At 41.6% G+C, this 14,147-nt stretch overlaps 1 protein-coding gene across 1 annotated transcript; it reads left to right on the top strand.

The window, feature by feature from the left end:
* The first annotated feature begins 1,263 nt into the window (after positions 1-1,263).
* LOC118777093 (cell division cycle protein 27 homolog) lies at positions 1,264-14,147 on the top strand. Its single transcript, XM_036527817.1, has 19 exons — positions 1,264-1,388; positions 2,983-3,058; positions 3,514-3,661; positions 3,944-4,069; positions 4,770-4,867; positions 5,347-5,507; positions 6,255-6,469; positions 7,321-7,432; positions 7,726-7,841; positions 8,419-8,518; positions 9,145-9,352; positions 10,237-10,409; positions 11,155-11,307; positions 11,628-11,836; positions 11,988-12,105; positions 12,237-12,365; positions 12,569-12,643; positions 12,746-12,911; positions 13,207-14,147. Exons 1-19 carry the CDS (start codon positions 1,362-1,364, stop codon positions 13,290-13,292), a joined length of 2,496 nt encoding a protein of 831 aa, XP_036383710.1. The 5' UTR covers positions 1,264-1,361; the 3' UTR covers positions 13,293-14,147.

The following is a 14,147-nucleotide window of genomic DNA, read 5'->3' as shown; positions in this document are numbered from 1 at the left end:
AAGATTTTTAGGTCTCAGTCCTAATAAGGTTTTCTACTTCAAAATGAGTTCTAGAATTCAGCTACTGCTCTCTATCTAGAAATACACTACATGGACAAAAGTATGCGGACGCCTGGCCATTACACCAACAAGGACTGTAATGACATTGTATTCAAATACATATACTTTAATATGGAGTTGGTTCCCCTTTTGCAGCTATAACAGCTTCCTCTCTTCTTGGAAGGCTTTCCACAAGATTTTGGAGTGTTTGTGTGGGAATTTGTGCCCATTCATTCTGTAGAGCATTTATGAGGTCAGGCACTGATGTTGGACGAGAAGGCTCGCAATCTCCTTTCCAGTTCATCCCAAAGGTGCTCGATGGGGTTGAGGTCAGGGCTCTGTGCGGGCCAGTCAAGTTCTTCCACACCATACTCATCAAACCATGTCTTTATAGTCCTTGCTTTGTGCACTGGAGCACAGTCATGTTGGAATAGAAAAGGGCCTTCCCCAAACTGTTGCCACAAAGTTGGAAGCATAGCATTGTCCAAAATGTCTTGGTATGCTGAAGCATTAAGATTGCCCTTCACTGGAGATACGGGGCCTAGCCCAAACCCTGAAAAATAGGTGTGGCCAAGTACTTTTGTTCATATAGTGTATATGGCACTGGTAGCTAACTTAATGGCTACATTAACTAGAACAACTGCATAAAAGCACACATGGGTGCTTGAAAACATGTAGGTGAAAAACAGGGCCAGATGTGCCTTAAATTATCTCATTTAAAGAAAATCAGTTTAAATGAAAATGATATTAATTAGATTTTCCATTTAAACATACACTCTTTTATCGGTTAAAAAAAGAAAGAAAATGTTAGGCCCCAAGTACTCTGTGAACCTGAGTTGTTCAGTGCCTCACCAGTATAGCTACTGTGAATGACATGTGCTTCCATAGAAATGGGACCTTGAAGGGAGGAGGTAAAGCAGCACATTTTCGGCCAGAGAGAGGAATACATACATATCAGTATTTTTATATGGCGCTAACACTTTCAGAATTGGCACTGTAAATTAGCTCACCTTCTCTCGTTTTCAGCAAATCTTAAAATGTCTGCAGCGTTAATGTGATTTGCCACCCGAAAAACATCAATTACAAAATTAATGACAAATTCAGTACGATTCCTCTTTTACTTTCTTCGGTAATTTCCGACAGTCTCCGATTAATTCCGTGTTCAGTAGGGGTTCATCGGATGTGTCCGGAATATTTCGGCTTGGTCGGTAACGGTTGCTGTGTTTAAATCTTCGGAGCTCTCCTTCAGGCCGTGAAACAAAACGGAGATAGGCTGAGGAAAGAACTAAGCGAGCAAGAACTGGTAGGAGCTGGATTACGGAATGACGGTGCTGCAAGAGCCGGTGCAGGTAAACTGATTTTTTTATATGAAATGCTAAGCAAACGGGGTGTTCCCATAAGCAATTCTTTAGCGTTTATTATGAACCCACAAAACAGAAACTCGCACTTCCCTGCCGGAAGGGCTCATTACCCATAGACCGGGGCCTGAAAACAAACATCAGAGGCCTAACTAGCTGGGTAAATGTGAAACGGTGACATATAAAATCAGTTTACTATTCATTTAATATTGGATACAAAACTGTTTTCGGGATACATAAGTTAATGTAAACACTTGCAAGGATGTCTTGCTAGTCCGCTAACGAAGTTGCTAACCAGTCAGTTGACGTAAGATTAGACCAGGTAGACTAGCAAAGGTCAGGGAGCGCTTGTCGGTGTTGTCGTTTGTTATGGACCCGGTTCAAGTTAGCTATCACTCAGTTATCACTTTGTGATAAAGCTCTATAACGTTAACATATCGGTATTCTGAAACATGAATTGTTATGAATAGGCTCCTGTCTTGCTTCCTAGCTAGTTAGCCAGCGAGCTAGCTTTGTAGATGGTTTATGAGTAACGTTGCCTAACTTTATTTGTATGTTGGATCATTAGGTATAGCTCTGGTATGTGTCACTACTTAACTGTTTTTAGCTAAGGCTAATTACTTCATAGCTTGCTGTTCTGCTATGATGCATGGGTGACTAGCAGACGATAGCTGTTTGCTGCCTAATTTAAAACGTGCTGTTTTATGACATTTCTGACGTTAGGTTCCACGGATAGTTGGCAAAGGTTTGGCTGTATTTAGGTTGTTTTACAGTGTAGTTATCAGTCTAACTAGTATCATAGCTAACTAGCTAGCTACCGAGTGTCGCCATTCTGGGACAACACATCTGCCTACCTCTGCACTTCTGTTTATGAAAAAATGCCAAATACAACACACTGTTATTCATTTAGTGATCAAAGGATGCATCTGAAATTGTTGTCTTTAGCAAGTAATCTAACGTTATGTAAAATTATATTCCAGCAAACTGGTTTGTAGATGCCATGGGCTTTATATTGCATTACATTATCGGCATTTAGCAGATGCTGTTACTGCATAGGTTACAGTTTTTACATGTTACCCGTTTATACAGCTGGATATTTACTGAGGCAACTCTGGGTACCTTGCCTAAGGGTACAACAGCAGTGCCCCAGCGGGGAATGAAACTAGTAACCTTTTGGTTACAGGTCCAGCTCCTTACCACTGTGCTACATTCCCGCCTTAATACGAAACTCACTGAGTTTGAGAGTATAATTAAACTGTGTAGTGGGCTACGCAGTCTTAACGCCATAGAATCAATAGGTGCTGGTGGTGATTGCATGCGGACGTTAGTATATACTATTTTTCGTTGTGTGCTGGAAGACCATTAAAACCGGAGTTTGTCTTGATTCTGTTATTGTTTCTTACCTTGATTTGATAACAACCTTAGCAAGCAAGAAGCGCACACACTTCCACTTGTTCCAGTGGCACAGGATGCAATCTTTGTACCTGATTGGAATTGTTATAGAGACATTATTTATGTTTAAATATGCTGCAACTAAGGCTAAAGTAAGTGATACATTCACAGTGTTTTCTCCCTCTGTTCCCAGGCTGCAGTTTGGCATGCACTTAACCATTATGCCTATCGGGATGCAGTATTTCTGGCAGAAAGGCTGTATGCTGAAGGTAATTAAATAAGTCCTTTGGAGTAACTGGATCTCTCTACAGGGCTGTCATCTCATAGCCTCATAGCCTCCCTGTCATCAAGTAAAGAGTGCAGCAGGAACAGGCAAAGAAGCGCCTGAGCTGACCATCACAGTAGGAACCTTCCTCATGTTAACCAGCTTTGCCTGAATCACAAACCTTGGTTGGAGATGTGGGATAAGTTGAATTATGGTTGAATTGAGATGTGTTGGAAGTCAACTGGTGTGAACCAAATGTTAGTTGTGCCAGCATTACTCTGCAGATAATCTTTCTCTGAACATCATGGGAATGCAGAAAATGCCATGCAGGGTTTTGTAAATGGATGGATTGTTCGTTTTCCATGTATTCCAGTGGTGGTTTACACAGTCATGCATAGGTTGGTCTCAGCTGTAGCTGGAGGTGGCTTGTTTCTACTGACATGTTCCCTGTTTTAACAGTGCATTCGGAAGAGGCACTCTTTCTGCTGGCGACATGCTACTATCGCTCGGGAAAGGCTTACAAAGCATATCGCCTTCTTAAAGGGCACAGCTGCACGACACCTCAGTGCAAATATCTCCTTGCCAAGTGCTGTGTGGAGCTCAGCAGGTATGATTGTAGTTTTTCATATGTTTTTCTTAGGGACATCCTCCATTCATTAGTCTGAAGAGAGACTAAAGCAAGCCACAGACAATAATTAGCACCTTGAATCTGTTTGCGTTGTCAGATAAGTTGTTTTCTCACTGGATTTGCAATGTCTCGGGTGGCTTAACTGTAACTGTTTTGGTACTCACTTTTTTGCATGGGTATATGTAAGAAAGTTGGAATTCACAAAATCTCTTACACACACCCACTCTCCCGTCTTCCTTATCACCCTCCTGTTTTCCACAGACTTGCAGAGGGAGAGCAGATCTTAACAGGCGGCGTCCTGAACAAACAGAAGAGCCAGGATGACATTGTCTCTGAGTTCGGGGACTCTGCATGCTTCACACTGGCTCTGCTGGGCCACATTTACTGGTGAGGAGTGCCTGGCATACTACAGCATTTCTGTTTTTGTGAATACGCAGGATGGGGAGGGGGCCAGTGGGCAGGTGTTCACTCTTGACTTTGATGCAAAATGAAGGTCACACTACAGTGGAGCACTTTAAGCTATTACAGTGTACTGCAGTATTGGTGGGTTTAGGAGAAAGCAGACAGAAGATGTCTCCTGGCCTATTGTAATTTGTGGTATGAATTTACACATACAGTATCATACCCAAGGACTCTCGGGGCAGCATATTTCTGAATGGGTGACAGACCGCTGATGAGTGCCGCATTAGCTCCTTCCTTGAAATAGAATCTGCTTTGAGAGGCACAGCAAGGGTGGCCTGTGTTTGGCATCCTCATTGCAGGAGTGAAGTACAGTCCTACAGTTAATGGTCAGCTGCCAATAGAACAACAAGCTGAAGCATCAGCGTTTTAGAATATCAAGGCACTAGTGATGAAATGATCATCATTGATTCATCTCAGGCTGCAATTTAATATCTTCTGACAATAAGAGCACAGGATAACTCTGGTAGTTACTGGAATGTTTTCCACTGTTGTATTTGAGCCTGCCTAATGCTGCAACAACAGGGTCCTGTACTCCAAAATATTTATTTAGTGTGATAATAATGTACTTTTTAAAGTGAGAGTATCTTTTGGCTCGATGTTTAAGTATTTCTCTCTCTTTGCACAGCAAAACAGACCGGTTATCTAAAGGTTCAGAATGTTACCAAAAGAGCCTGAGTTTAAATCCTTTCCTGTGGTCCCCATTTGAGTCCCTGTGTCAAATAGGTGAGTGTTCAATTTGGAATGTGTATTGTCTGTTTTAATCTCTAAGCAATGAAAATCCTCAAAGAGGCTCTGTTGAACGTGTTAATTTTTTTGTTTATTTTTACCACTGACTTTCCACATGAGGCAAATGTAATATGCATTTAAAAGATTAAACTTTGTCTGGAAGAATATATTGGGTATGGATTGCAGTGCTGCGACATTGGTGCTGACTTGGCAAAATGAAAAATGCAAAAAAACCAAAAACAAACGAGACAGCAAGAAGAAGGATGTGTGTTCACTGTTTTTCATCAGCTACATTTATCTCAATTCATGGATTGGTCAGACCAGAAATGTGATTATTAGGAAGTTGCTAAATGGCTGCCTGAGGTAACTGCCTCAAGTCCTCGGTCTATTCTCAAGGTATTGGCTGGTAAATGAATCCTAGGGCCTGTTGCGTTTGTTGTTAGTTGGTCTGATCCCAGCTTCTCTGTCTGCGCCAGGTGAGAAGCCCGACCCTGATCAGATGTTCAAGCTGACGTCCCTACAGAACTTCAGCAACAGCAGCCAGCCCACAGGTGGGGTTGGCACCCACGCCTCAAGCCACAGCGTGCCCCACAGACAGATGGACACTGTCCTGATGGAGACCCCACAAGACACTTTAGTACGTCCCCTCAGCTCCCTCTAGGGCCCTGTGCCGTTTGAATTGGCCTTTGGGTTCACAGACGCAATTCTTCAGCTCAGGTCCTGTGTACAGGATCTGTTTCGTAAGATGTGACCTTTGTCTCGTAATGCACCTTGTGATTTGGTAACGTCTGCCACGGCAAGTTTATTTTGTTTTAATGTCCTTTCGTTATCTGGTTTTAAGCCTCATGGATGTGCATACCTGATTCTGCATTTCAGCAGGTTTCCTAGGCCTTTAACATCACTCTGAAGAGGGCCATAGTCAAGAGCTGAACAAATCCAATCTAGCAGCCTGTCATATTCGTGTGGTCAATTTAGCCTGATAGTCCAACACCTTTTGACCCATCAGATAAGGGCTTTTACAGTCTACTGACAACTGGTGTTCAGGAGAAGGATGCTGATGAGATTTGCTTGATTTTTCCAGAACTGTGAAAGCATGTCTGCTCATGTGGACATGACCAACAGTTGTCCATCACTTATTTGTTGGTGTATTGTCACATTGATATTGATCTAAAAACAATATAGAGATGTCGAATGATGGAGTTCAGAATTGATTTCTGTTATGTCTGGCAGTTGATTGCATCTGTAAACTCTTCCACGACTTATTTTGTTTGTTTAGGGAGACAGACTGTTGTCTCTTTAGTGTAAACATTTTCTTCATTTGTGAGAAGCTGCAGAGAGAACTTCCTTGTTGATTTGTTGGCTAAATATCTTCTGTTTTCTTTAGGAATTAAATAGACTCAACCTAGAATCTTCAAATTCCAAGTTTTCATCTTTGAATACGGATTCGTCTGTGTCCTACATCGACCCCTCGGTAATTTCCCCTGACTCTGTGTCGCTCGGGACGGGAAGCTCTCTGCTTTCCAAACAGGCACCGAACAAACCAAAAAGTGGGCGTAGCTTACTGGGAGGACCAGCAACCCTGAGCCCATTCACTCCTAGGTATGCTGCTTTTTGCCTTCAGCCCAACATCTCTCTTCTTTCGGTCAAACATGCAGTTATGTCGGTCGATGCTTGCTGTTGTCAACCGGTGTGATGTCTCTGTGCATCCAGCCTGTGGTCGTTATTGTGTGTTTTTCCTGTTGCTGCTGTACCGCAAGCAGTTCTTCAGTTTAGTTCTCCTGTCATAAGATGCACTTTGCACTCTTGCTTTGTAAGTCGGTCTTGATAATAGTGTCTGCTGAATGACAAAAAGGAATGTAAATGCCATGCTTTATCTGTGGCATTGATTTACAGACGCACTCTAAGGGAATGTGTTGAGGTTTCAGATTTGTAAGCAAATGAAGCCTTTCAGTGAGCGGGTACAGCAAGTGTGTGTTTGTCTGTGAACTTGTGGGAAGCACCTTAGGAGAGCGTGCCCAGGATCTGTGTCTCCCTCCTCTGTGTTGCTCACAGATCATAATTCTATACATGAAACAAAGGAGGCAATTGCTTGTCCATTTGTCATGTTTGGAGACCAAACCCTTACTTCAAACTCAGCTGGAAAGGAAAGCGATACATGATGTAGACTTGGAACGAAAGGGCTTTGCCTTGAGGAGTGGAAATGAGACAAAATGAAACAACGTGTTATTTCAGTTACCTTGATGTGATGTCTGCTTTTTTAAAAATGACAAAGTGGTTATTGCTTATTTTTTTTCTGTTGGTATTGCTCATAACTTGTAATTCCTACCGGCATTTACATATAGTGATATCCAGTTGGCAAGAATGTTGCCAACTGGATGCCAAATGTTGCCAAATGTCTCAGCCACCTTCTCTTGATCACCCATAGAGTGATCAACTCTCTTTGTTTTCAGTTTTGGAATCTTGCCACTGGAACCCAGTCCAGGAGATCCCTCGTACCTGCAGAATTTCACCAACACAGGTTCTGTCATGGATCCACCCCCTCCTGGAGTCCCAACAAAGAAAGTAATTGTGTTACGTCTTTTGATTGCTTGTGTTGAATCTGTTGTGACATTATGTCAGTTTATTATATCGCTTATGTAGGGAAGTGGTGTCATGAGCATGCCAGAAGTAAAATGTCAAATTGAATGATAATTACAGCAAGATGTTGAATTAACAGGAATAATAGATTCGTGACCTAATTAGCAGAAATTTTGTGGATTACCCTATTTCTAGATCCTCAGAGGCAGTTAAATGTGCACCGTCTTTAACACTGGGTCTTTGAAATCAGTCTGATAAATTTGTTTCCTTCATTGCAGTCTGTAGCTCGAATAAACCAATCTGGAACAAAGTCCGTTTTTGCACAGAGTGGGAATAGCAGAGAGGTCACCCCAATTCCTTTCAACCAGACACAGAGCACTGCCCCACAAACCAGGTGTGTATGGCTGGGCCTCATTGCTGGACCTATCAGTCACCAAATTCTGCAGTGGTGGGGAACCCTTGCTCTCACCATCTGCGTCCCCCATAGTTTGCTAACAAATTTCAGGCAATAATTTGAACAAACACACATGCAAAGAATTAGATGCCCATTTGAATATGGGCTGTGAAAGGTCAGGTGTTACAATCTCACCAGAAATGGTGAATGAAATTGGTGAAATGAAATGACTCTGTTGTCCAAAATAAACATTATAAATGAGGGAAAATGATTGCTTTCTTGTAAACATTTCTGAATTTAATGAAAGCAGTTTTGCTGTGCTGTGCTCATTTGAATTGAAAGTGTGTGAAATATCTTGTGAATAAAATAAAACCTGAAAACTACAGTGTGTGATTTAGGGACTAAAAAAGACAAACCTCTAGAGTGCAGTTTTTCATACTTGCAACTTTTATGTGTACTATGTTTACACGCTGGTTTCGTAAACATAAAACCTTACTGTTTCTGCCACGAGAACCACCTGTAGTTTGGCTACATGGCTACAGCTAATGACTGGATGTTTTTCCTGCTCTGTCTCAAGTACATCACCCCAAGTGCTAAGTCCGACCATTGCTGCCCCCCCCAACATGCAGCCGAGGAGGAGCTCCAGACTATTTACCAGTGCCAGCTCTACTGCCAAGGTACCTGCCTTTCACCTGCTACAGTTAGACACGGAATCAGTCATACTCATGAATTTTTTTTTTTTTTTTTTAATGTGACACATTAATAGTGCAGGTTTGCGAATGTATTTATGTGGGCAGCTACTTTATTATAAACTGTCACTAACATTAGCACATTGCCATGGTGTGTTGGAGAAAGCACTTTAGTGTTTATTAAGTATTTGTAAGGAGTAAAAAAAATCTAACAATACGGCTACTACTTCTGTATTTCAGAAAAGGGTAAATTGCATTCGCAAGTTGAGCAAGTAGCCCAAGTCCATTTTGATTTTTTTTTTCCATATTTTTTTCATCAATCAGTGGTGGAAGCCATTTGATTCTATTTTAAAATGCCAAATTTTGTGTAAAAATGTTAATTGCATTTCAAAGGATCAGTTTTGCAATTCTGTTGATGGTACTGCAAAGGTAAAAATTAACAGTATCTATATGCAAGGAAATGCATTGCTAGCTGAACTTTTTGAAACCTCAATCAAAAATGTGGAAGAGGCAAGAAGCTTTCACAATGTGGATGGAAACGAAACAGTGACCATTAAACACTGACATGAACATCCAGTGTCTGTTATCAAGCTAACATTTGGTTTCCTTGACAGGAAAACAGCAAGAAGCTGAAAATGAAGTTCCCCACGAAAATCCCAAATCGCAAAACAAAGACAAAAACCAGTAAAGGGGGAATGACTCCATCCAATATGAATGATAGCATAGAGATTCTGAAGCTGGACTCCTCCATCATGTCTGAGGGGAAAGGCAGCATGGTTACACCACAGTTGCAGGCCTTCTCTCTCCAGAAAGCTGCTGCAGGTGGGTGTGACCCTGTCCATCTGAGGTGTTTGGGGTAATGATTGTGCATCTTGGAAGCATTTCACAGATACTATCTGACAGATTTGGAGAGCTTTCCCAGAACCACAGTAGGTGTGGGTTTTTGGAGGCATTAGATGGATTGGTGAGTTTATAAAAATATTCTGTAGCAAACACTTTCTGGGAAGAAAGTAGTATGTAATAACCTGTAAATCCATAAACATAGCTGTTTGAGCACCACATTTGGGCAGTTCTGCCTCCACAAGTTTTCTCCATTTTTTTTCCTTAATTTCTGTTTTATGCTATATCCATTCCAAAGTGAAAGTGTATCATTTTGTGTCAGGAAAACATAGGTGTTTGGTGGACGTTGATGTAGTATACTAGATAATTTTAACACTATTCAACAGTTAATCAAAGTGACATTTTTAGATGCACAGTGATGAGCCAGGCTACAGTTCTTGATGTGTAGCATGGGTTGAACACATTTGTAACATGACCTAGCAGTATTGTGCTGGTGCAGAGCCATGGAGCAGAGCATGCTGCAAGCGTGGGGGGATTCAATATGTAGCTCAGTAAGGGAACTATGCTGTATCTCTGATGCTGACATCAGTTCATATGGAATGAATGTTCAACTAAACAAATCTCTTACACCCCCATGTGATACAGTATAAGGAAACAGCCCAGAAATATGCTGCTGAATGTGAAAGGGCTCCCAATAAGTCATATATAGGACCATAGCTACCTATACTATGTGACAACGGGTCTGCTTTCATCACAACACTCTAATGTGAAGTTTTAGAGATGTAGGAGCAATATAAATGCTTTGTTCAAATATTTGAGCATCAGCCTACCTATGTCTGAGGTGTGTGTGTGTGACTCTCTTACAGATGGGCTGATGAGCCTGATGCGAGACATGGGGAAGGGTTACTTAGCGCTTTGTTCCTACAACTGCAAAGAAGCGATCAGCATCCTGAGTCAGTTGCCTTCTCACCACTATAACACAGGTTGGGTGCTGGGCCAGATTGGAAGAGCACACTTCGAGCTCGCAGAGTACATGCAGGTAGGTGGGAAGCATTGTGTTGTGCACCTCAGAAGTGAGTGGACTGTCTGTCAGGGATAGTCAGCTGCAGTCATTGAGAGCAGTAGGGGCTTGCTTTCTGCTTAAATTCAGAAAGCACATGCCTGTTTGAATTCAGCAGTAAAGGAGGTATTAAAGAGTAAGGAGAGAAAGGAAGTTAGATTTTCCCTGTGCAATGTACGTTTAAGTCTGTTCCCTCCTCTAGACGGCTGTTTAAATTCATTGTGCAAATGTCACGCTTGTGCTCAGTGGCATGTTTTTATAGCTTCCTTTTTCATTCTCCCAATGTAAAAGCATTTTCCACATTTTAGAATAATGGTAGCTGTCAAAACTATGAAATAAAACAAATGGAATGCAGTGACCAAAAAATGTTAAACAAATGAAGACTTATCTTATATCTTAATTCTTTGGCTACTTTGAAGAATTTAAAATAATTTTTAAATTAAAACGTTTATTGAAATGAAATTCATACATCGGCATATATTTCACTGTTTATATTTGTGTAAGAAACAAATTTCAAGCTTTTAAGCATAAGTGTTTAGGTCAAAATATCTTTAAACGCATGTTTCACATTATCTTAATCAGGTGTCTCCAAACTTTTTACTGTATACAAGACCACACACTATGAAGCACCGGTTAAATCCAGGAGATAAGTCTTTACCTATAAAGTGATCGAAAAGATGGGGTTCTCTTGTTGTAGTAAACTGATTTCCTGTTGCCCTGACAGGCAGAACGTGTATTCTCTGAGGTGCGTCGCATTGAGAGCTACCGAGTAGAGGGCATGGAGATCTATTCCACAACGCTATGGCACCTGCAGAAAGATGTGGCCCTGTCAGCCTTGTCCAAAGACCTCACAGACATGGACAAGAATTCACCAGAGGTGATTGATTAGCTGCTCATTGATTTGGCTAGTATTTGTTTAAGCATTATGCCACAAGAATGTTAAAGTTTTAGCTGTTCGAATGACCATCCAATATCACCTGTGTAGTTCCAAGGTTAATATTGTACCCAAACCAGAGGTAGCCTTGCATATATTGTACGTGCTTACTGCTTGCATCATATACAGTGAAGTGCTGTTTTACTAGTGGAACTTGTACTGGAAGAATTAAACTTTCCTAGTTAGGTGAATTTCGTGTCCTTTTTGGAAATTTGGTTACTAGGTGACACGGATTCTTCTCTCTTACAAATACCTGTCAACAGGCCTGGTGTGTGGCTGGCAACTGCTTCAGCCTGCAGCGAGAGCATGATATCGCCATCAAATTTTTCCAGAGGGCAATTCAGGTGGACCCCAGCTTCGCATATGCGTACACGCTGCTGGGACATGAGTTTGTGCTGACAGAGGAGTTGGAAAAGGCCTTAGCCTGCTTCCGGAACGCCATCCGAGTCAACACACGACACTACAACGCATGGTGAGAGCACTGCGTTTGTCCCATTGCACTGAATTTGGACCACACACCTTTCTGTTTGACTGTTTGACTCGCAAAAGCAGAGACTGTGATGGGTTATGGGTGTCCATTACCTGACCCTGAACCCATCTCTCCCCTCATTGTGAATTCCCAGGTATGGTTTGGGAATGATCTACTACAAACAGGAAAAGTTCAACCTGGCAGAAATCCACTTCAAAAAAGCCCTCAGCATCAATCCACAGAGCTCTGTCCTCCTCTGCCACATTGGAGTGGTGAGAAACTGAAAATGAGGATATTAATCTCATCATCTGAATTTATCCCATTGGTCCAGGTAGACCAGCATAGTGAAAAACCATGGTGATAGTTGGTTGTTTTTAAATTGACCTTGTGTCTGGCTCCACAGGTGCAGCATGCACTGAAGAAGTCGGACCATGCATTAGAAACTTTGAACAAAGCCATCAGTATCGACCCTAAGAATCCGCTATGCAAATTTCACCGGGCCTCAATCCTCTTTGCAAATGAAAAGTACAAGGTTGGTCCTTTGGATAGATCACTCTAAATCACCATCACCAAACATAAATAGTAGCTAGGTTTAATATTGCACATTTGGCATAGTATTATCAAAACGTACAGCAGAACAATCTTAGAAACAAAGTGAAAAACAAATAAAACTAGCTAGCTCTTTTCTATGGTAAACATTTTTCCACAGTGCTAAAATAGTTTTTTTCTGTACAGGCTGCTCTTCAAGAACTCGAAGAGCTGAAACAAATAGTGCCCAAAGAGTCTCTTGTTTACTTTTTAATCGGAAAGGTAAGTCTTGGGCATGAATTCCTTTAATACTCTTTTGAACATACAGCAGTCAAAGTCATTGTCTGGTTGACCTGAGCTAATTGTCTGCTCATTCTGCTTCAGGTTTATAAGAAACTAGGCCAGACACACTTAGCACTGATGAATTTCTCCTGGGCAATGGATCTGGATCCCAAGGGGGCGAACAATCAGATTAAAGAGGCCATAGATAAGCGATACCTCCCTGATGATGAGGAACCGGTCACTCCTGATGACTACCCTTATGAATCAGGTATTTCACACTGTTGCACTACTTCCTGCTTTCTCAGAACAGTTTGTTTACAAGCACAGAATTGTTTTCGTGGATTCACTTCGCTAAAGAGGCCCCTTGATTTTCATCACATTAGTGCTTAATGATTTTGCTTGTGTTAAACTTTGCCTTAGCCGCTGTTTCACATGTACGGTATTGCTAAATGGCCATGCAAGTATTTTTGATGGGGGGAAAATGTTGAGCAGTGAGACTTACTTCTGTGCCCTGACATGCTGGGCCTGTACAAGATGGTGATGTGTGTCATGTCCATGCACAGTGGAAGCAGAGGAGTCGCAGGAAAGCAGCATGACGGACGCTGACGACACGCAGTTCCACACTGCTGAGAGCGATGAGGTCTTCTAACCCTGACCACACCAACCTGGAGTCAGCTTCTCAAATTTTGTTCCAAAAGGAAGGAAAAAATTGCTGCTAATACAGTACCTCTCTCTGGCTTCTTTTTTTACCGTCTTCTGTTTTTTTTTTTTTTTTTACCTTCCTTTGGTCTCCTCGATGCCTTAGTGATCAGTGGGCTCCCAACACAGCTAAAACGCCATTGTTTTCATTCATCTTACTCCATGCACAAACAGTGTCAGATCTCTCGCCACAACGTGGTAATGTGCACAGTCTGTAATGGGTCAATGCATGACCATTGGAAGGTCATTGGAAGGGGCCTTTTTGTAGAGGATCATTTCAAGGGGCAGCTCTCGCATCCATGTGTTTGGAGTGGTGCGCTCATTAAGAGAAAGCCATTTATTAAAGTCCAAGTCTTAATGTTTTTTTTTTTTTTTTTTGTCATAATTGTTTAAATATCACTATCAGAACCCAGCTCTATCGTTTCTCTCCTGGATGCTCATGAATGGTGCAGTCTGATCAACACATCTTCACCCACTTGCATAGTATTGACTGGTGGAGGGATCATGTTTATGCATCTGTCAGTCAGGAGTTTAACAGGCAGGATTTGAAATCTGAACTGGAATGTCACCTGAGTCCAGCTAGGGCTGCTCTGTTAAAAAAATATATATATGTAAGTATTTAACAAGTGGTTTGTAAACATTCACATTCTTGAAACTGGAATGTCAACAGTCCTTATTATTAAGGAGTGGAGTTTATGCGGTCCACCGAAAAGGTTAAAGTGACCGTATTTTAACACCATTGGTGTCCGATCATGAAAGGGTGCTTCGTTTTATATACTCTAAAATCTTTGTTGTCAACTTTAAA

This window comes from Megalops cyprinoides, chromosome 1 (assembly GCF_013368585.1).
Source record: "Megalops cyprinoides isolate fMegCyp1 chromosome 1, fMegCyp1.pri, whole genome shotgun sequence".
In the NCBI taxonomy this organism is placed as follows: Eukaryota; Metazoa; Chordata; class Actinopteri; order Elopiformes; family Megalopidae; genus Megalops; species Megalops cyprinoides.
This window is presented reverse-complemented; position numbering and strand designations above follow the sequence as displayed.